This window comes from Colias croceus, chromosome 4, assembly GCF_905220415.1.
Source record: "Colias croceus chromosome 4, ilColCroc2.1".
Lineage (NCBI taxonomy): Eukaryota > Metazoa > Arthropoda > Insecta > Lepidoptera > Pieridae > Colias > Colias croceus.
In genome coordinates, this window is record NC_059540.1 from 2,527,675 (window position 1) to 2,551,452 (window position 23,778).

The 23,778-nt window shown below is 32.7% G+C and overlaps 3 protein-coding genes across 8 annotated transcripts in view; 2 read left to right on the forward strand and 1 right to left on the reverse strand.

The window, feature by feature from the left end:
* Positions 1 to 371: 371 nt before the first annotated feature.
* On the reverse strand, positions 372 to 3,539 carry LOC123691314. Its single transcript, XM_045635643.1, has one exon. The coding sequence runs from the start codon at positions 3,468 to 3,470 to the stop codon at positions 777 to 779; it is 2,694 nt and encodes an 897-aa protein (XP_045491599.1). The 5' UTR covers positions 3,471 to 3,539; the 3' UTR covers positions 372 to 776.
* A 556-nt stretch (positions 3,540 to 4,095) lies between these two features.
* Positions 4,096 to 7,037, forward strand: LOC123690855 (ADP-ribosylation factor-related protein 1). The gene is made up of 5 exons (XM_045634939.1): positions 4,096 to 4,303; positions 4,375 to 4,545; positions 4,700 to 4,781; positions 5,211 to 5,382; positions 6,793 to 7,037. Exons 1-5 carry the CDS (start codon positions 4,211 to 4,213, stop codon positions 6,884 to 6,886), a joined length of 612 nt encoding a protein of 203 aa, XP_045490895.1. The 5' UTR covers positions 4,096 to 4,210; the 3' UTR covers positions 6,887 to 7,037.
* A 47-nt stretch (positions 7,038 to 7,084) lies between these two features.
* The window catches only part of LOC123690853 (AP-1 complex subunit gamma-1), a 31,661-nt gene continuing 14,967 nt past the window's right edge, over positions 7,085 to 23,778 (forward strand). Inside the window, exons 1-6 of one of the 6 annotated variants that reach the window (XM_045634934.1) lie at positions 7,085 to 7,294; positions 10,719 to 10,780; positions 11,737 to 11,893; positions 12,610 to 12,726; positions 13,031 to 13,102; positions 22,623 to 22,861. In XM_045634934.1, the coding sequence (XP_045490890.1) occupies positions 7,236 to 7,294; positions 10,719 to 10,780; positions 11,737 to 11,893; positions 12,610 to 12,726; positions 13,031 to 13,102; positions 22,623 to 22,861 (706 nt within the window). In that variant the 5' untranslated portion in view covers positions 7,085 to 7,235. The other 5 variants (XM_045634933.1, XM_045634935.1, XM_045634936.1 and 2 more) reach the window with 5 other exon arrangements.

A 23,778-nucleotide genomic window follows, 5' to 3' on the forward strand; every position in this document is an offset into this window, starting at 1 on the left:
AATAACTAAATGTTTATAAAAAATACATAGAGCCAGGTATGCGTTTAATAATACATTTTTCCTTGCACATACCTAGCTTCAATTTGTTTATTGCACATCTAGAAAGTGTAAATATCCTTTTAACGGAAACTAATAATTTATAGCGATTTAAACATCCATACATGAATAATAATTAATGAAAAATCGATCAGGATGTGTAGTGCCTACAAATTACAATATTACCTACTCTAAAGTCTAAACGATCTAATATATATGGATGTATGGATGTTTGTTACTCTTTCACGTAAAAACTACTGAACCGATTACAATGAACACACTTATAGAGGGTAACTTGGATTAACACATAGGATAGTTTTTATCCCGGAAATCCCACGGGAACGGGAACTATGCGGGTTTTCCTTTGTAAACACGGGCGAAGCCGCGGGCGGAAATCTAGTAAATCATAAAGAGGAATTTGTTTTCATAGAATCGGGTGATGAAACGATGAAACATAATACCTAACTATTAAATAATATATTAATATTACCTACTTCATATTTATATTTAAAAGGTGTTAAATATACCTGCAGTTCTTGTCCATCAATCATTGTTTGTATCTAATGAACAATCTAAATTAATATTATCAATTTACAAATTTAATTCAATAAAATTATTTATGAGAGACGCGTAAGTAATTAAAAAAACTGCACGTATAAATGAAAACACATTCAGTTCATATTGTTCATAATGTTTTTCTATTATTAAAAATCATTATGAGAGTAAAAATAAATTATTAATTAATAATAATCACATAAACACAATTCTTTCACCAACTTTTCTGGCAATCCCTCTAAATGCACTACTTTCATAGCTTTCCTTACTTCATCTTTTATATCGGAACTAATTGCACCAACTTGTTTAGCTGATCGAAGCATGTTTCGAGCCTTATCTATATTTCGATCTCTCATTGCTAACAGAGCCAATACTGCCCACGCATCGGCTAACAACGGTTCTGTGTTTACTGCAGCAGCTACCCATCTCTCTGCTAATGCTTCTTTTCCAAGTGTCATATAAATGCGGCCAATTGCTAATGCAGAGTGGGCAGACGGAGCTATTTTGTGAGCTCGTGCTGCTCTTTGTAGAGACCCTTCAGGATTTGTCTTAATTCCTCCTAAAGCAGCACGCAAAAGCAAGGACGGCGTCTGTTCAGCTCCAAATCGGTCCGCTATAACTAAACCTTCTTCACAATCACCATCCCAACCACGAGCGTACACCAAGCACGTAGCTCGCATTTGTGACATTTTCGAAGACGGTCCAAACTTTTTAATTCCTTCCTCAGTTACTTCTAACGCTAGGTCGACTTGCTGTCTCAATAATAATGAAGAAGCTTGCACATAATAATAATCAATTGTTATTTCATTAGGTAATTTCACACGAGATCCTCGAGTTGCACAACCTTTTTTCGCACATTGAAGCATTATTCCACTAAATTTATAACTGCGTAAACAAAGAAAAAATGCTGACGCAATAAGCATCGGGTTATTAATTTCTATTACACCTGGTATCCAAAATGTTTCCTCTTCACCACTAGTTTCAACCCATCTTTGAAGAAACGCTTTCCAATCTCTTGACAGCTCATACGACTTGCGCATTTTCTTTGCGGCCACGAAAGCTGCATGGTTATTTTTATTAAAATGGTAAAATGCATGCAAGGCTGCACATCCAATTGCACTAGTCACACCATCTGTTGTATCTCCTTTTACTGCTAATCGAAAAGCTGCATTTGCAGCATCCAATTTATCACCATTTTTATCATAATCTATTGCACCAAGTGCCCATAAAAGGTATCTGTTTCTGGCTTGTAAACTCAATGCTTTCAAAAGAAAAGCGCGAGCATCTTGTTCTTTTTCATTTTCAAGACAACGCAAAGCTTTACATAGGTATGGTCTTGGATGTTTTGGTAAAGCTCTTAAATTTTTCTCGATATGTTCATTGCCAATTCTTATATCACCAGCTATACGACTTCTAGTAGCGGCAACACGAGACGTCGCTCGAGGAGGAGGAGGTTGCGGAGCAAAGGATGAAGTAACTGCATATCTACATGCTACATGCTGTGCTGTTATTGTATCTTGTAAACAAACATTTGAACATTGACTTGGTTGGAATTGCTTGAGCATTGATCTCAATCGATAAAGTAAACGATTTGCTGCGGTACGTTTAATACTTTGACTCATTTGTATTGTCCCTTTGCAGGACAAACTGCAAAGCTCTTTGTGAACTGCCAAGGCTCCCCCTTCCTTTCTTATTTTACGAACGTCAATTTGAGATTCATCAGGAGTTGGATCTGCACGTAACTCGTCTATAGGACTGAGTGGTCCCTCTGGCACAGGAAACCCCATCATCTCAAATAGGGATGCAACTTTAGCCTTTGGAACTAAACATTCGAATAAATCAAATCGCATAACAATATAAGCTGTGTGATTAAATTCATCTAAAACGATGTCCGTATCCCGAACACTTGGCTTAGCGCTTGCAGGTGGTAACTCCAATAAAGGACCTATTTGTTCAGGTAAATCCGCTTCGTTAAAATAAAAAAGCTTAGAACAGGTGGTCACTCCGTATTGCCCAGGTTCTAATAAAACTCGAGCGTCAATAAAAGTCATATATCGACCCCTTACATCAATTTTTCCCTGTCTTGGTACACCAGCCAATTCAACGAGAAAAGGATTTTCCAGCCTCTCGCGCAGGGCAATCGCATCAACTAGAACGCGTTTCATAGCATTCCAATATACTGAATTGCATGTATCACAGTCGCTTGGTTCTAAGTCGTCAGGTATATACTTATCTTCTTTGGGAACTTCTATTGATGTATTTGCTGCAAGGCCAGCATTACAAATCGATGACCATACAACTTTTTTAGCAGATGAAGTACTTAAAGACATACCAAAATTAATTGCAACTGGATCGTGAATATCGTTTAAACCAATAGCGCTTAAATAAACAGTGCCTTCTCTAGCGACAGGAAGACAATGAGCAGAAATCGCAGTAATTGTCAGTGGAACTCGTTTATTATCCACGGCTCCATTCGTTTTAGCGTAGACTGTAACAGAGCAACCAGTTTTTTCTCCTGTAGCTATGTAATCTAAAGATGCTGAAACGTAAACTTTTTCCTCTCCCAATACTAAAGGAAAAAGATCAACATTTCCACCAGCTCGGTTATCCACGTGTAGCAAAGGATCTGGATCTTTAACACCTTTACCTCCAGCAAGTCGCAGTAAGAATGTTAGGGGTCGATCTGTTAGTATGCCTTGATCGTAATCATTCTTAAGATCAATCGGCAGTGCCTGTATTTCATGAACAGCTTCATTACTCCATTTCGTTTCTAACAAAATGTGTCCATCAAATAAAACAAGAAATAACCATTCGCCTTGACCAGGGCCATCACCTTTTAAAGTAATTGAGACGCTTGTTTGCCTAGGTGTAAGGAACATTACATCTAATTCTCCATACACACTCGTTAAAGGAGTTAAAGTTGATCCCTTTTGGCTTGTTTTAGGATCTTTTGAAGGCATGATTAAAGATTGTAGTATAATTATTAATAATCGTGTCTTTTTATTAATTTTAATTTACGTCTAACTTTAAATTAACAGATCTAAGGACTTTTGACAAATAATAATAAAAAACATATTTGATAGGAAACTGTATCAGTTATAGCCACAGGTTATAGCCAAAAAGTTCTTATAGTAAGAAAACCACGGCCCCCGGGGAAGGAGCCGTGGGCTATGTCGGATTCTTGTGACAAACTATAATAATTTCTATTAGGGGCCCCGTGCTTCATACAATCTAGAAACGACTAGTAAGAGCTTAAGTATTTTTGTACATAAACTTGAAAAAAAAATGTTATTCGTAGATTCGAAGATACGATTCCCCTTGTTACTTTCTGCTACTGTGCCTTGTCGCAATGTTGTTCAACTATATTTAAAAAATTGGAAGTTTTCGTCCATTAGGTATGTTTTTTTGTAGAATATTATTTTAAATATTTTTGGTAGGTAAACACCACTTGGGACTGTCACTTGTTGTAACGTGTTGCCAACTGTCATTTGTCAAGTGTCAACGACAAATCAACTGACAGTGACATGTGAAACTGCTCACTATTTTCCTTTTAGTTTGTTTTCTTTTATTTCACCAAATTTCTTATGAAGTTGTGATAAATAATTGAAAATGAGCCAAAATGTACACATTACTACATGGTTTTTATAAATACGTTGTTCAGAAAGACGAGTTCTGTGTGCTCATCTTAGGTCTCGACAATGCGGGGAAAACGGTACATTTTTGGAAAGTTTGATTGTGTTTAAAACTATAAAGAAACTTTATAAATAATAATTTCTATTTTAGACATATTTGGAGGCCACAAAAACGAAATATACTAAGAAATATATAGCAATGAATCCTAGTAGAATAACTACGACTGTAGGTCTAAACATAGGAAAAATAGATGTAGATGGTGTAAGACTTAACTTTTGGGATCTCGGAGGTCAACAAGAACTCCAGTCCTTGTGGGACAAGGTATGTGAAGCAACTGTTTATATACATTTAAATATAAATTCTGAGAGTAATAAAACTGTCAATGTGTGAAACTTTTTTAGTTGTTTATTCACGTTTTGTCTTGCATATTGCAAAGTATTCTTACAAATCTTGTATAAAATTGTTTTTATTCCAGTATTATGCTGAATGCCATGCTGTTATTTATATTGTTGACTCCTCAGATAAAGATAGAGTATCAGAATCGAAAGATACCTTTGGTGAGTTTTGAAATGATGACATACACTTATATATTTCATAATAAATGAAATGAAATAAATATGTTATTACAAATAAAAATACATATTTCAATTCAATAAATTTTGGAATGGTATTTTTAGGAATTCCAAATCTTCTGAAACATTTTAAGAAATAATGAAATTTAATTATTTTTACTCATAATTAACTACCATAAAAATTAAAAACAGAATCACATACTATGCCCTTGATTTTGATATCCAATTCTTTGTTATTTCCCAACAAACATACTGTTTTGTTGTTAAAATAAAAGTACCCAAAGAAACTTTGAGATCTATTGCACCTAATTATAAAGCCCACTTTTCATATTTTATCCATCACTATTTTATTACAAGTTTATAACATTACTACGAATTTAAAAATAATATTAATGATTTACGCATTAATTTCAGATAGAATGATAGCATCAGAGCATCTAACCGGTGTTCCACTGCTAGTGCTAGCAAATAAACAGGACATTCCAGACTGTATGGGTGTGCATACAGTCAAACCTATATTTAATCAAAATGCCCATCTCATCGGTGCAAGGGATATAATGCTCATGGCCACATCGGCTTTGACTGGGTAATTCTTTTTTATTTAAATTTTTGTATAGTCTGTATGTAACAATGCAGATAAACTATAATGAAATATCATTATTAAAAATACTCATTTTTGAATAATGTCAAAATTTACATATATATGTGCAAAATAAACATTATTTTGAAATAGATTTAATATATTAGAGATGTCTATTTACAAACATTTTTTAATTTTTAATAACTATTTATTGTAATATAAATTAGTACTGCTATTTAAATTCAAAATAAATATCATAACAAAAGTGGGGATATAATCATATGAATATTTTCCTGACATTGTTTGCTTTTTCTTGTATGTTAATGACCCAAGGTTTTTTTATGAAATATTTCACATGTGAATACATGTTACGCACTAGCGGTTAACCGCGGGGGCGGCCAACCGCGCGGTTAGCCGCTTCCCCATTTTAATATGCAACCGCTTATGATTGTACGCACTAATCATAAAAGCGGTTGCATATTAAAATGGGAAAGCGACTAACCGCGCGGTTAGCCGCCCCCGCGGTTAACCGCTAGTGCGTAAGGGCACTAAGGGCACTTAGTTTATTGCAATTTGCCCAATGTGCTTGTCTTTACGCGGTATGTTTTATCTGGATACTCAAGTTGTAAAATAATAATAAAAAAATATCATTACTCAAGTCAACAATGATCATGCAATCTTTTTATTTACCTTATCTAATTTTTTTTCAAGTGTCTCTGGCCTCTTAAACTTGTATGAATTTAAAAATTCCCGCGCTTTTAAAGTTTCAGTTTAATTTTTTAGGTTTGGATTTCGTCCTTTTCTTTCGAATACGTTATAAAACTACTAGCTATAGTAAAAATGCTCGATAACTAATAATCTTAACACGATGTAAATAATACGCGTTTTAATAATTGTAAATTGTAATGCGATATTTTTGACGACTGCGCGCGATATAAAGGACGATTCTTTATACCTTTAAATAATGTTTTATCTTGACATACTTATTTTTGTTATCTTGGACAAAAAATATATATTTTTAAGATACGTAAATAATAGGTCAGTCTAGCAGATTTGGATTGTAACTTATGATTCAATCATTGATTGTTCTACGCCGTAATGTGCAAACGCATTAGAACGTAATTAGTAATTACTGTAATGTAAAGTACATAATTAGTTATACTTTTTGCTAATTATGGGTGTCGCTTATCTACAAACTTGGGTATTTAAATAACCTTCATATTAATTTGCATGAAGGCTTGCACCTTAGTTTAAATGTTTTAATTTAGTAGAGCATTATTCTTACTCAGTCAAACTACCATAGTAAATACTATAGATACGAGGTAATCCATAAGTAAATGTGCCGCGTATGTGTTATGTTAGTTATTTACATAACTTTTATTGCACCTATTAACTAGCTATTGAATATTTTTTTAGTGATGGAGTGGACGAAGGCATAAGATGGCTTGTGGACTGTATAAAAAGGAACAGTGTTGAAAGGCCACCGCGAAACCACGACGACAATCTGTAAAGCGATTCGGTTACGACATGTACCATATTTATAATACAACATTCGCAATCGCAATGAATAATAATTAGCTTTCCTATTAAGATAATGATGTGACGCGACCCATTGTTTTGTACATACAATATTGACAATCGAAAATAAAACATTAAATGTATTGTGTCTATTGCTATCCCTTTTTAGTGATAAATGTAACTTTTGATAAGAGATACGTAATTACTGGATATTTGAGGAGTACCTGCACCTGATAAAACACCTGATAACAGTTCGGTTTGCACTGTCGCGTGTAACTGTGAATATTCTTGTGAAATGTTTTAGTGAAAATATTAAAGTTATTGTGCGATAATTCAACATTATGGCATATCCTATGTACGAAGTGGATTGGAGTGTCCTGCCACCTGACCAAAATAGAAGGTAGGTTTCCTTCAAAGTAGAAAATTCTACTATTGGTGTTTGAGTGAAAATAACTGGATTTAAGAAGTTTGTCAATTACATTTAGTTTCAATTAATTACCAGAATGACTAGAAAAATAATATTTTGATTAAGTTCAGTTGAATTCCACGTAGACGTAGCTCAGTATTCAAATACTTACGCTGGCTACGCAACATACGGAAAGTAGCCTTTATTAGGTCAAAATCATAACAAAATAACCAAAAAATATTTAATGTTTCGATAAACCTATTTTTTCAAATTATTTGAAGAATGAAATAAATTATTTAATTTTTTTGCGTACGAATTATAAAATTATTTTTTAAAATCAACACATTTGACTCATTAACGTCATCTATTGAATGAAAGAGCGAGTAAACGAGTCATGTCATGATTAGCGGCCATGTTGAATTTCTTGCAACGCAGGAAATGTCAGCTGGCGGTTGCCGTAATTATTCACTGTAAAATCTGTGATAAAAGATTTACTAGAAAAGTTTGCTGTGATATATCATTAAAATCTGCGAGACAATAACACAATGGTAGAATGTTGATATAAAGTGAAAATATGAAATTGTTGTGTCAAAGGTGGCATGCGATTTCACTTGCATTTTTATGGTTTGTGACGAGATAAAATGCTTAAAACTCTGACTGAACTGTCCTAATTATTGTTTATTTTCATTAAATTATTATTTAAGTGTTAATATAAAACAGAGTGTGTCATTACGTCGACCCTAAATCTGAAGGAAATTGCACCTGTCGTCTTCGAACATTTGTGATAACTGCTCAACAGGAATCTCCAGGAAGATAATTTATTTATTTTGGATACAAACAACATAAACTACACAAAATGAACGGTTCAGAATCCGGGTAATTATTACGTTTCATATTTACCATATTAGGTAGAGTAAATAGTGTTTCTACTTAATATAAAATTAACTGCGTTAAAAACAACCGACTTCAAAAACGGAAAAGTAAAAAATAAAAAAGATTTGATATTATTAATTACTACATATTATTTAGATGTGCTATTTATTAAATAGGTTTGATGTCGGTGCACGGGCTTAATACTAAGTGCTTAGTGTTTGGCACCGACTTCAAACCTATTTAATAAATAGCACATCTAAATAATATGTAGTAATTAATAATATCAAATCTTTTTTATTTTTTACTTTTCCGTTTTTGAAGTCGGTTGTTTTTAACGCAGTTAATTTTATTTAATACTTTTTAGTGTAATTTTCAACACGAATCAAACGAGCTCAAACTCGATAAAGTTGAGTCAATATATTACTGAGTTCCTATGGCCACCTTCCGATTCCATCATCAAATCAGCTCTATGTCATGATAATGTTTCATCGCTATCCAATTTACATACGTATACAAAATTTCAGCTCAATCGGTTACCGGGAAGTGAATCAAAGTTACTTGCTACATTCCAATTAAGTCATCGAGTACAGACAAAAATGCTCATAAAATAAAAACTACTGGGCCTAGCCGAATAAAATTTTTATGGGACCAATTCGACACCATCCCGCATCGAACAAAAAAAGAATCACGTAAATCGGTTCAGAAACCTCGGAGTAATCGGTGTACATACATAAAAAAAAAAAAAAAAAAATATACCGGCCGAATTGATAACCTCCTCCTTTTTTTTGAAGTCGGTTAAAAATACTAGGCGTTTGGCATTCTATATCTTCTACTGCTACTAGGTATATGTGCTAAGTAATATTATGGACGTATTAAGGCTATAATTATTTTTATTCACTAATAACTTTAAAACTTCTTTTGCCAACAGCAGAGTTGAGATACCATAAAAATAAGTATAGGTTAAAATTTCTTGAAGGATAAGTCCACCACAAGTGACTATAATCCATTTTAAGACAACACTCACAATCATTAAGTACTGATTAAAATATCAAGCATTATAAGTTAGAAAATTATAAATAATACAGGTTTACTCTGATCAATAATATCCTAAAGTATAGAAGGTTTTACGCTTAACCTATGGAGCCCCAAGCGACCCAATCGGTCCACGACACAATAGATTTTCTATTGTGTCTGTGATTCCGGGGCTTGAGTTATTAAAGTCTAACATAATTAATTTGTGGTTAAATATGCTTAAAACATTTTTTGAACAGTTCCATGAACAATTGATATGTGCATGAGAAGAAATACAATATCATCAACCTTGGAATTTAACACCATTGTGATAAATGAAGTATTGCCAATATAATTGATATGTACACAGTCTCATTTTCTTATGAATTTATACTTATACATACCCTAAAGTAAATTATTTTTGCACATTCTATGAAGTTCTAAATATTTTTTAATTGTATATTTGTAAAAACAAATAGGCGATTGGAATGATAACACTTTTTTAATCAATGTAGAAATATGAAAGAAAAGCAGATAGAAAAGAGGTTTGTGTGTAAAAGAGATGATGGGTGTATTTGGCTAATGTTTAAGTTTTTTTTTTTATATTACTTTCTGCGTATATATGTGGTTTCGATTATACCTCAACATTTATACACTTGTAGTTAGAAAAAAAAACAGAAGTGCATAATTTAACTTTTGAACAGCTTTTAGTATGATGTTTAACAACATACTGTGAGTAGATAGTAGATACTTGAGACAATTGATTTTATAACACCTGTCCAAATGAAATAATAACCACTGACAATACTTTGATTAAATACATTGCAAATGTGTGCTATTTTCAATTTAATAAATAACAAGTATGTAACTATGTACTTCATGAGTGTATAGATTTGTGGGCAAAGCATATTAATAAATTATACAGAATAATATAGTATTATATTTTATTGTCTTAAACAAGTTATAAAATATTTAACCCATTGAGCCCCGAGCGGCCCAATTGGTCCACGACACAATAGATTTTCTATTGTGTGTGATTCCGGGGGCTGAGTTATAACCAGATTAAAAAACCCTATAAATTTAATTTACCCTTTGCATTACCCCATAAATTTAATAAAAAGCAAGAACATCTATTACTTGACTTTTTTCACATCAAATCCATCAATAATCAATATAGCTATGAGATATTATTGAAAACAATGCAGTAAATTATAATTTATCAAAGTTCCAGTAACATTTGTGTTCAAAAGGAAGAATCGACTTTTTAATTAATTAATTATTAACCAACTACCTTACCGCCCGCGGTTTCGCCCGCTTTCTCTAAAACGATTTGAGATTTAAACTATCCTATCTCTCAAGTTGGATCAAACTGCACATGGTGTGCGAATTTTATTATAATCGGCTAAGTGGTTTAGGAGTCCATTGAGGACAAACATTGTGACACGAGATTTATATTATATATTAAGATAGACCAATTGTAGACTCTGATATAGTTGACCACTAATATGTATTTACTATATATATTTTTGTCCAGGTTCAACCCGGCATTTAACATTGCCACCATAAAACAAGTAGTTAATGAAGCAATTGAAAGAGGTGAGTAATGAATAATGTTTTTTTTTTCTATATCTTTTATACAGATAATAATTATTCAATTTAAGAAAATATGACAATATTGATATGATACTTTATATGAAAAATTAAATCAAACAAAAGGTAAATGCCTCATTTGATTTTTAAAAGTGCAATAATGCTGTATATTAGTGCTTTTTTAAAACAAACAATGTACATAATATTGTAAAAATGTGATAGATATAATAAGAATCCTTATCTGTTATATTTTGAACATGATTTATATTTATTTACAGTAATAATAATTGTACCTACTGATCTTGTATCTGTTTGTCTTTTCGTATATTTATGTTGCCATAGCATAGAATATTAATTTATAAATTTTACTCTTATTGCCTCTATAAGCACTTTACTTATAATATTTTTAATTATAATTATTTGTAGTTATAATAAAAGCTTTATTAACTTTGGTGACAGCTATTTAATGTCTTGTTTTAATAATTTCTAATGTATCGGTGGGAATAACTCTTCTGTAGCTGACACTAAGGCCTTCTTCTATTTTTAACCTTTGTTGCTGTGCTGTGTCGAAATTTAATAGACTAAACAGAATTTTTTGCACACTAGAAAGTATTTTTACACCATTTTGACAATCACCTGCATGATTTTTCTAAGATTTTTTATTTATTTAGCAAGCCTTTATTACTAAATTTATGAATAGACTTCCAAATAAAGCTAAAAATAAATTTGGAGTCTGATTTTCTTGTCTTCTACAATGGAAATAAAAAAAATATTATGCGAACACGTCCACACGTAACCGCAACCGCGCTTCAAATGCCTGTAGTTCCTATCAAAACGCTAGCTGCAAAGTGCAAACTACCCGCATACGCGAAGGACGTTAAGTTTCGACGCAAGCACACACGCTTACTTCTCTTTTAACCAATGCACTGATGAACGCTTTTTGTGTGTGTGTCGTGTAACAGTCGCGCCGGTTTCAGTGCGGATGCAGACGCCCACGCGGCTCAGAGATCTGATCCGTCAGATCCGCGCGGCACGGACCGCCGCGGAGGAAAGAAGCGTGGTCAACAAGGAGTGCGCTTATATACGGTCCACGTTCAGGGAGGAGGATAGTGTGTGGAGGTGAGGATGTGATGTTTGTTTACAGGTGCAGCTATGTTGGGAGTTGACTTTGTAGGGTAGTTAATTCAGAACTTGTTTACCGTTGTGATAACCACTCTTCATTTTAGAGTCCTGTTCAGTACCTAGTTATGATAAGTATGACATGTTGTGGTAGCTATTGCGGTATTGCAACTTCTTAAGTAGATACATTGTTTGGCTTGTAAATGTTAATGAACAAGTAGAAAGAATACGTTAACCCTATTAGCCAATTCACACTTTCTACGAAACATTCTGTACGCCAAAGAGTTGATAATTAAACATGCATAAATGTATGAAAATATACAGTAGCGTACTATAAACTCTGTTAAGCTATGCACGTTTTGTGGAAACTTGGCTAAAGTAATAATCATAAGTTCTGCATTTTGCCAGTGGCGATAAAATTTCGCTGAGTCGCTTTTCATTTAAGACCAACCTGATTACCGTTCTGGTCGTATCAGGCTTTTTATCATAACGTAATTAGTCCTATATAGAATAGAAAATAAAGTCTAATTTATTCTATTAGGTCTTTGAGAAGCGGTGGAACAAGATATTGATCCATTTATCAATTGAATTATAACAATGTCTGAACAATAAAGCTGACCGTGCACACAGATACTTTTTTGCGGTCCGTTAGACTCTTTTAGAACTTTATCTACTTCAAAATATTATAATTTCAAAACACCATACTGTTCCACCAGATGTCGCAACATAGCGAAACTCCTATACATCCACATGCTGGGCTACCCAGCGCACTTTGGCCAGCTCGAATGCCTCAAGCTGATAGCCAGTCCTCGGTTCACGGACAAACGCGTGGGGTACCTGGGAGCCATGTTGTTACTGGACGAACGGCAAGACGTACATCTGCTGATCACGAATTGCTTGAAGAAGTAAGTTTTTGTGAATAGATTGAGTCTTTTTTAGTGCCTCAAGTTGATAGCCAGTCCTCGGTTCACGGACAAACGCGTGGGGTACTTGGGAGCTATGCTGCTGTTGGACGGACGGCAAGACGTGCATCTGCTGATCACGAATTGCTTGAAGAAGTAAGTTTGTAGATAGATTTGGTATTTTTGTGTGCCTCAAGCTGATAGCCAGTCCACGGTTCACGGACAAACGCGTGGGGTACCTGGGAGCCATGTTGTTACTGGACGAACGGCAAGACGTACATCTGCTGATCACGAACTGTTTGAAGAAGTAAGTGTTTGTGGATACATTTGATTTTTTTAAGGGTATTTTCTTGTGTTTTTACTTTTAATAGGATTTTAAATACGATTTATTCATTATATTATATACAAGCAACTGCAAAAATGGATGGAAGTAGTTCACAAACAATTTTTGTTAGACCGCCAAGACATCTAACGCCTTATTTTTTTTTGATGTTTTCATTCTAAGTGATTTTCGTAACTTCTTTATTTTTCTAGCAATTTGTATGTGCATCAAAATTTGACTAACATTCATATTTAAGATAGTTATTAATCCGTGTTTTTTCAGTCTAAGCCTAAATCTTTGAAATAAAAGATTTAGGTCATTGCCCAGGAAATTTTGTGGCCTTGTCTGTTTTATCGACATTTATTATGAGGTTTGGCGTGAATAGTTAAAAGACACGCAGTTGAAGTCAGTCTCATATTTTTTATAACAGTATTATTTTAATACTAGCTGTTGCCCGCGACTTCGTCCGCGATTACGTCGTTTTAGGTCATTCGTCGTTTAAAAAAAATACGTGACACTTTATTTTTGAATGTTCTTAATTGTCTCTTATAAAATTTAACTACATTAAAATTGAAAACTCTGATAAGAAAATCTTAAAATCGGAGAAAATCGAAAATCTGAGGAAAACATGAATGAATGTGATTTAAATTCTACATTACTTAGTATTTCAAATAATAATCTAAATTAAATGTAGATTAACAGTTTGAGCGTACCGTTATAGAATATGTACCTATGTATTAAATCGAATTTTTTCTATTCTTTATAAAGGAGAATGCCCATGAAAGTATGGACCACAGTATAGTATTGCGTCAATGCCAGAGTGGTTTTGGAGGGTTCTTCGATATTCAAAAGATTTTTACCAATTGATTTTTTTGTGATAAAAACAGGGGTTTTCAAGATATTGAGAAAAATGTGAATTAACCTCAAAACTTAAATAAACCCGATTTAGTTAGGTTTATGTGTGATTTAGGTAGTATTTTATCGTCGGAAGGTTATTTTTCGTTTAACATATTTAATCTATGCGTAGAGCTTATGCTTTCAGACAAAGTCTATCTGTTCATCGGCTAGTGTAGGTAGGCACCAGAAATCTTCCGGGACGGATTTCAAGAACACCTAAATATATATTTAAAAAATGCCAATAGAGTTTTTATTCGGTTTACATATTGTTGTTGTTGTTTGAATCATTTTTTCACTACATATTCGAAAAAAGAAACAAATAAGAAATAACTAGTTACCTACCAAGCTCGTTCATAATAATATTTTTTATATATATTTATATTATTTTACTTCACTATCTATGTGAAAACAACCTACAGTGTATAAACAATACCTTACAGAGTGATTTTATGTTAATTATTTTTTTTTTGTAATTCAATGAAAACAATAATCGATATTATAATAATACATTTAGCTATTTACCATAGTAAATGTCATAATAGTTACCGCTTGGTTACCGTGGTAACTGGTAATGGATACTAAATCTATGGTAACGGATCTAAGCAATTACATGTCTTATTAGATTTTACAAAACATTCCCTGATCAAAATACATAATATTATATTTTCCGATAGTAAGAAGGCCTCTAAATTGCCGAGATTTTTTTTAATAGTATTTTTATCTTGATGCATGAGAAAAACCTGTACCAAAAATGTAAACGGTAATGAACACTAAATCTGTCAATAACGGATCTAAACAATTACATGTCTTATTAGATTTTATAAAACATTCCCTGTTCAAAATATATTTTCCGATGGTAAGAAGGCCTCTAAATTGCCGAGATTTTTTTTAATAGTATTGTTGTCTTGATGCATGAGAAAAACCAGTACCAAAAATGGGCATTCTCCTTTATAAAACACGAAGATTTTAAAAATGTAACCAATGAACTCAATCAATGTTAGATTAATTGTAATGGTGTCTAGTTTGACTTAAAATAATAAACATCTACCTACCCTCACTTTTAAAAATGCAGTATATTCACACGAAATATAAGCGCACCTTATAGGGAATGGAAGATATGGGTTAAAGAGATAAATAAATAATATGATTATATTTAAATTATTAATTTTCAACAGTGTATTCAGTAGTGTTAACATGTAAATTGATTTGATTTTTACGAAATCTTATAGATGGCGCTGTTTCAAATTTGTCTTTATACTACTAAATTCATTAAACTGTTTCTCTGCCCAAATTACGTAAATGACATAGTTTTTATTTTGTAAAGCTAGATAATAGTATGGCCTACTCGAAACCAACATTTAAACATGAGTCTTTAGATTGTACGCTGTCGTAGTACACGGAATATGTAAGAAATTAAAGGTTCACAGCTCCTCCCCCGAAGGTGATATCATGATAATGTGTTTAAACTATCCTCACCCGACCTCTAAGGAATATTCATGCAAAATTTGAAGTAAATCTATGCAGTACTTTCTGAGATTAGCTCGGTCAAACATACAGACAAACAGACAAACAGATAAACAGACAAACAGACAAACAGACAAAAATTCTAAAAACTGTGTTTTTGGCTTCTATATCGATTATAGATCATGGATTATGTATTCTTTTAAAAAAATATTCAATGTACAGTTTTGACTTTCCTACGATTTTATTATATGTATAGATCAGCGAAACAAGACATGTACGATTAAGACATAACTTTGGTATATGGGTCATTATACAAAAATGGGGTAACTCAATGTCACCAGCCAATTTATACAAAGTCTTATTATATTTTAATCAAATAACAATCTATTTTAAAACAATAAAGCGTCCTTTATTTGGTCACTCATTTTCACTTCTTTATTTAAAATACAAATTGATAAAAAAACAAAATTAATACTTAAATAATCAGTACTTTGGCATGTCACAACTCCAAAAACCAACAATCAAGTGACTATTTTATAAACACAATCATTGATTAGAGAAAACTTACTAATTCAGGACAATCTTTGATATACATACTATTATATAGTATAACTTTCATAACGAAATGTTTAACATTTTATTTAAAAAATAAAAATAAACTTTGTCATCGTTTTTATTGGTCAGTCCGTTGTGTGTTTTTTAAATTTGAAATTCTCGCTAAATATCACCAAGTCGAGGTCAAATCCCTGTCTAAATATTAATGTTGGTAATGAAGTTACTTGTGCATCCCATATTTTGATGGCCGTCATAACTGTACCAGCGCTAGGGTTGTGTTTGTCCTCTAAATTCGTGCTGCGCCAGTCAACATTTCAGTCCTATGGTCAGTCATTATTTTATTGTTAATCTGATTTTTATTGTCATTCATACATGGTTAACTATGATTTGTAAAAATATAGTTTGTTGATATTAGAAATAAGCCAAAAAAACATAATTTGTGATTATAATCTCATATTAAGTCCCTTTTTATCAATCCGCTGGCATCAGTCCTATGTCAGATATCGCGCCAGTGGACTGACGCGACCCCATAGTACTGATGATTCTATCGTTTTTGAGAACTTTTATCTTGATTGCTATTGGTATAAGCATTTCTATTTGATATTTCAGTTTAAAAACATCATGCGCCACGCTAAAAGAAACTGAATTTGACTAGGGAAGAAACATTTAAAAAAGAGTAGCAAAGAAAAGAGCTATTGAAACAAACTACTAATAATTTTATTTAAAAGATCTTATTTTATTTTAATTATTGAATTTGATGCTTTCAGGGCATAGCTTGTTATATTTATTAGATAAATACGTATATGTATAATATTGTGAAGTAAAATTACCTCAAAATAACATAAAAGTTAATTAATATAATAACATTATAAAAATGTCAAAAGGCTCTTATGAAAACTCAGATGAGATTTTCATTGAAGCCTTTGGTTTTTAATTTTTGGAAGATTAGTACTTTTAACATAAATAATGTTAGATTTTTAGGGCTCCGAACCTCAAAAGGAAAAAACAGAACCCTTATTGGATCACTTTGTTGTCCGTTTGTCTGTTAAGACGTTTTTTTGAAGCGCGTGGAGGTATCAATTTGAAATTTATATTGAATACTCAACATTAAGAACCCTTGGGGCTGTAAAAAAATGAAACTTATAACGCAACGCAATTAAAAGATACCTACATCCGTTAATACTGCAAATTTCCGCAAAATTAAATATTCGCAAGGGAAAAAAAATATACACAGGATGCTTGCCGTGTATACAGTCTTAAAATATGGTAAAAAGCAACGTCTTATAACACAGATAATGGAAAAATTGCTAAAAGTGTAAATTTTAAGTTACAAACATAATAAAAAATAGTTTTGTTAGGAGTCCAACTCGCACTTGGCCGTTTTTTTTGTTTCTATTGTTTGTGAATTACTTGAAATATTAAGTAAAACTAAGTCAAAGTAGTAAGTTAAGTAAGAGAGTAAGAATATTCACGTTGCGTTAAATGTCAGAAGGCTGTTTTGAAAATTGAGACATTGTTTTTTCCCAGTATCACAATATATTATCAATTATCATTTTTAAATGTAACTAAGTGATTTTAATACTTCAAAGACATGTGCCATTGTTAAAACTGAGAGATTTGTAGTCATTTTCATTGAATTTCTTTAAGAATATTACAAAATTGTTTTTTTTATCAGTACTATGTTAGCCTTGTCAGTCCCCTGGAGGCCAAGTCCAGAAAATTTAAAATATCTCACAATCTACTTAAAAAAGTGGCTGGCCCGATTTGGAACAATATATTCATTAGATTAGCTATCATATACACCCTAATTTGTAATAATCTGATATAAAAAATATAGTAAACAAAATATCCTTAAAAGTTACCCCATTTTTGTATAATCACCCATATGTTATTGTGCAAATCTTTGTTTACGAATGTTATGTCAGAATTTGTTAACCTTTAACATTGAACTATCCTAACAAAATTACATCATTGAAGAAAAACCGATATGAACCCTAATTTTATGTTAATATTCATTAATGAAAAAAAAGTCATTCCTCAACTAAATAAAATATACACACCGGCACAATTAGCGGAACAGAAAAAAAAGTGAGACTATGAGATAATAACGCATATATTTGACGAAAATGTAATTAGAAACAAAATAACAAATTGATTAACATCTTTTAACAACGACTTTGAAAAGTCTTCGTTATTTTTTATTGAAAAATAAAGAAATTTGAAATAAGTGAAATTTTTAGATGATTATGAACTATCACAAAAAATAAAAAAGTAAGCATTAAAATAATTTAACAATAAAATTAGAGCAAAATTAATAACGAGTGTTTCCCCCTCTTGCTCTGATTACGGTTTGCATTTGTCTGGGCATGCTACAGATTATGTTATCGATGATTTCTTGAGGCAACCGCTCCCACTCCTCAAGTAATGCGTTTCCAAGATCATTCAGATTGTTGGAGGGTGGCATTCTGGATTTAACCCTTCTTTTTAGCAAGTCCCAGACATGCTCTATCGGATTCATATCGGGGGAATTTGCTGGCCACTGCATCACCGGTATACCTACGTGGCTCAGATATGCCTGTACCTATTGTGCACTATGAGCACGAGCATTATCTTGCATTAGAATAAAGTCATCGCCAATAAATGGGGCAAATGGTACAACATGTTCTTCTAAAATGTCTCTGATGTATCGATCTGCTGTCATGGTCCCTCCTGTGACATTCACTAACTCCGTGCGAGCTCCCAAACATTTCCCTCCCCAAACCATAATCGAGCCGCCACCATAAGCCACTGTGTGTTCAAAATTAGACTGTATGTGGAGTTCTCCTTTGCGTCTCCATATTCGCTGTCTCCCATCGATCTATTTTAAAAGACCTCTGCACTCATCAGTAAAGAGAACCTGCTGCCATTCGTTCAAATCCCAGACGATGTTCTCGCGCATCGGTTTCTGTTCCGCTAATTGTGCCGGTGTGTGTATTAGAAAACAGAACCTAGGTACATGATAAAATCATAAAGGTCACGATCGTATTATAAAAACTCGGCTCAACACCCTTTAAGCAAAGAAGCCTTAAAAGCTAAAACGGGTTAACAAAAACTTTTCGGAAAACGTCGAGGAAAACTAATTTTCCTCAATATCAGATAAACCGATATGAATACTACGAAACGCGATAAACTCATGTTTGCTAGACGCAGCTAGCCTAGACCGTCGACCCCGTAATAAATATCGGTCCGTTGGTAAATAGGTATATACATATACACATGACGTACATGATTTAGTGCTAGTAATAAGTACGAAGGCCAATGCTGCTATACTGAATGATATTTTAAAGAAAACACTGGTACAGTTAGGTATATTTTTATAGAAGCTTTTGTATTAAAGAAGTCGACTGCTGAATTTTTTATCCGCATTATATTGTATCGTAAATACCGTATTTTGTATGCCAACTATTACTTTATTGAGGTTGTAAATAGTTTAAACTTTAAAGGATAAATGAGTTATGAACTCTATGACTTTTAATGAACTCTGAAGAGCTAATTGTAAAAAAGTATTTTATGCAGAGGTGCTGTTCATTTTTAATGAATGTACGATTACACGACTCTATTTCTAATGAAAAATAATAAAGAAATCCTAAATGAAAAATAATAAATTATAATTCATACAAATTATTGACGATAGAGCTGTGCTATTGAGAGTGAAGTGCCGTTTGAAATATGTCCTTTTATATCGCTTGTTATTAAAACATGAACTTGATTACTAAAATATTTTGATGAATAAATGATGAAAATATATAATGAACAGCACCTCTACATAAAATATTTTTTTACAATTAACTCTTCAGAGTTCATTAAAAGTCTCCATCAACGTCTCGCCGGAACTTGAGATTTTAAACTCATTTGAATTTCAATGATCTTTAAAAATACTTGGGAAAATTCAATTTGTATTCATAGCGAAGACTGGACGGTGCAATTTCCTCTTTAACCCTTCCCAAAGGAATAGACAGACCTCTTGTTTCCATTTTATATCTTAATATATATAAATCTCGTGTCACAATGTTTGTCCTCAATGGACTCCTAAACCACTTAACCGATTATAATAAAATTCGCACACCATGTCCAGTTCGATCCAACTTGAGAGATAGGATAGTTTAAACATGTAGGTACCACGGGCGAAGCCGGGGCGAACCACTAGTGCTTCTATAAAATTATGAATACACATAAAAATGGTCATTGATCCAGAATGTTCTTTAAATGGTGCCAAAAATAAAAGCAATGTTGTAATTTTACTTGCATAATATTTAAATGTATGAAACCAAGATTTACTTTTATTGATTAAACTCCGTAACACATTTCTGTCTGCATGTGTAATTAAATGACATCCGAAAATAACTTAGCTATCCTATCATTTATGCTTTCACGGTCAAAAGATTGGGATTGTAATTAAATTGAATATTAAGTTTTTGACATGATAAAGTCTGTAGATTTTTGTTTAATTCGACTTTGAAATATTGATTGTTTAGTAATTTCAATCAATATTTATTTCCGCACTTCTCTATATCTAAATACAGACTAAAACTTCCAAATACCATTGTTGTAGAAATATCTGCCCTTTATTTAATTAAATCCCTCTCTCCCAGTTTGAGATTATAAGTATATTGCGTATTAAATTGTAGAGAAACGGCCAAGTAGGTAGCCAATAACGCCTACATACAAATACTCCCCTAGGAATGAAATGCTATACATTCGACGCTTCGCCCTCTATAGACAATTGACCTTTCCATTGTTACGGATCCTCCGAAGACCTCCGCATTCTCTGAGGAAATTGCTTTTTCCACGAAAAACTTAATACATTTTCGTTTGGCAATCGAATTAAGCATCAGTCACATTTTTTCTTGTTTGATGTAGGGCGGACACCGTGATTAACGAGAATCTAATCTTTTGTAAAGAAAAGTGCTGAAAGACTTATGAAAATATATTTTTTTATATTATACTTTTTCATTAAAATAATAACTATTCCATTACATAAAACAAAATAACTATACATAGAAATCGGATCTGTCTCTACTAAATTTATGTTCATTTATACTTTTTATTTACCGCAATTTAATAAACACTACTGCGACCAAGAGACGCAATTTATAAACTTTCATAGCAAATAATGTATCACGTAGGTCCTTTGCGGCTTAAAGTATTATAATATGAGAAGGCTTCTAACTGCAATCGGAACTCGACCCTAGCTCAAATTACGCGCTATTGTACTATAATACGAGCTAGCCTCTGTAATGTTCTACTCAAACCACATGTTATTCACAATCAAGGCTTTCACATGTTGATAATTTAATATTAAAACACGTCATTTTGTGATGCGAAGTGACGGGTTCATTATGTAATTTAGATGCTCTTGATATCGTAAATGAGCTACGTATGTCTACTTTGTTCGTGTTTTACAATATTTTTATATTTTTAATCAGAGCAAATAGAAAGACGAATTACGACAATATTAAATCACTTCATATATTTAACACTAGCTTCCGCCCGCGACTCCGTCCGCGCGGATGTCGGTCTTCGCGTGGATGGTTATTTCTCCATTTTGAGTACCTCTGTCAATAACATCTTATAAATATCTATTGGACCCAATTCCCAAATACGGCTAGGCCTATAATAATACGCAACGTGTGTTCGCGGTTCTACGGAACAACGTCTATGGATAAAACTGAAAAATTAAGATTAATTTTTTTCTACGTATTTTTCCAGGATAAAAAGTATCCTATTTTACGCCCAGGATAATAAGGTATAATTATACCAAGTTTCATCGAAATCGAACCGCTAGTTTTCACGTGATGCCTTCACATACAGACACAGACAAAAATTTTTTTAATCACATATTTGGGTTTGGTATCGATCCAGTAACACCCCCTGCTATTTATTTTTTCAATATTTTCAATGTACAGAATTGACCCTTCTACAGATTTATTATATGTATAGATTTCTTTTCACGACAAGGCGCATCAGTCATTTTATTATCATTTTAATTTTAAATGCTAAAGAAAATACGTGCACTGTTTCGTTTAAATAAATGTCCTTTATCTATGGTAGTTGTACATTTTCTACTTGATAAAGAAAACGTTCGCCGCGCGGTAACTGCACATTCATTAACATGAATTAACCCAAGCTTTACTTATCTAGTTCCAATGATTGCATAAAGTTATTTGCCTTTTATGTCAAGGTGTAAAAATGTTATGGCTTATTTAGTATCGCTACGATGGCAACTCGAATATTGGACGCATGTTTGTTGACGAAATGTCTGGTATATTTAAGACTATTTTCTAGGATAAATATTTTCCTTTTAATTAGTACCGAAATCTGAATATTTAATTTGTCGATTTATTATTTTTATTTATTTAAAATCTCCATTATTGATCATCCAGAAATGGTACGCTTACGCGTCAGAAGTGGAACGCTTCAAAATAACATAAACTGTACCCAATTAGATCTTATACACTATCTTACTATACTATATAGTATCATCCAGAATAACTCCATAGCTGCAGAGTTTACATATATGGTATTTTATTAACCACAAATCTATCCGCAGTGACCTAAACAGCAACACGCAGTTCGTAGTCGGTCTAGCGCTATGCACGCTAGGTGCGATCGCGTCACCAGAAATGGCACGGGACCTCGCGTCAGAAGTGGAACGCCTCATAAAGTCCCCAAACGCGTATATAAAGAAGAAAGCGGCACTATGCGCGTTCAGGATTATAAGACGAGTCCCGGATCTGATGGAAATGTTCCTACCGGCCACTAGGAGTCTGCTGACTGAGAAGAATCATGGTGAGTTCTACTTTTTCATAGGAATAGGTCGTATAGGTACAATAGTGATGGTTTCCAGGAGGAGATATAGGTAGGAAGGTAGACTTCATCAGGGTTAATTACAAAGATATAGGTGTGTTTATATAGCAATGTGTAGGATAGGATATGCGTGTTTTGAGTTACGCTCTTTTCATATAATACTTGAATTTTCATAAAAAATCTAAATGAATATGTAAGTTTAATTAATGAGAATTCTGTAGGTATATACCTACGTCACATTAAGTTAGTAGACTTCATTAGTAGGAAGACAACTTTAAGATGATTAAACTACTAATTAGATCAGACGCTAGCGACCTTAAAGTTTACATAAGATTTAGTTCATTTGTCAAACTTTCACTTCAAGGAAGTTGCGATTTCGCGTTGAGAACTATAACAAATCTATCTTATTGGATATCTAACAAACTATTAATTAATTATTGTTTGTGATACTCTAATTGCCTATTAGTATAATAGTTAGTCTTATAAAATCATTAAGTTATCAGTTTAAACATAATTACGACGTTTATTTCTCTAGCTTTCAACAAAAAAGGACAATGCCAAAGTATAATTCAATCACAACGACTATTCTACCTTTAATAAATAATTGAATTGATTATTATCTAATATAGGCGTGTCGCATGATGTCACTATTCAATGATAAAGAAATATAGTTCTTATGTACAAAGTAATAAGGTCTGTAATGAAATGAATGAGTGAACTTTTGTCATAAATTGATTGATTCGTCGATCATCTAGTTGAGGCATTGCGCAGGCTTTTTGTGTTAAATGAACTGTGATTAAATTTGTGACCTTTTAATAATTTACACTTATACATTTAAAATGATATTATCAATTATTATTCTTACGTCCTTTATTGTATTTCCATTCAAAATTTCTAAT

Coding starts and splice junctions, on each gene's coding strand:
- LOC123690855 (XM_045634939.1), top strand. CDS start 4,211: ATGTACACATTACTACATGGTTTTTATAAATACGTTGTTCAGAAAGAC. Junction 4,304..4,374: donor TCGACAATGCGGGGAAAACG/GTACATTTTTGG, acceptor TTTCTATTTTAG/ACATATTTGGAGGCCACAAA. Junction 5,383..6,792: donor GCCACATCGGCTTTGACTGG/GTAATTCTTTTT, acceptor ATATTTTTTTAG/TGATGGAGTGGACGAAGGCA.
- LOC123691314 (XM_045635643.1), bottom strand. CDS start 3,470: ATGTTCCTTACACCTAGGCAAACAAGCGTCTCAATTACTTTAAAAGGT.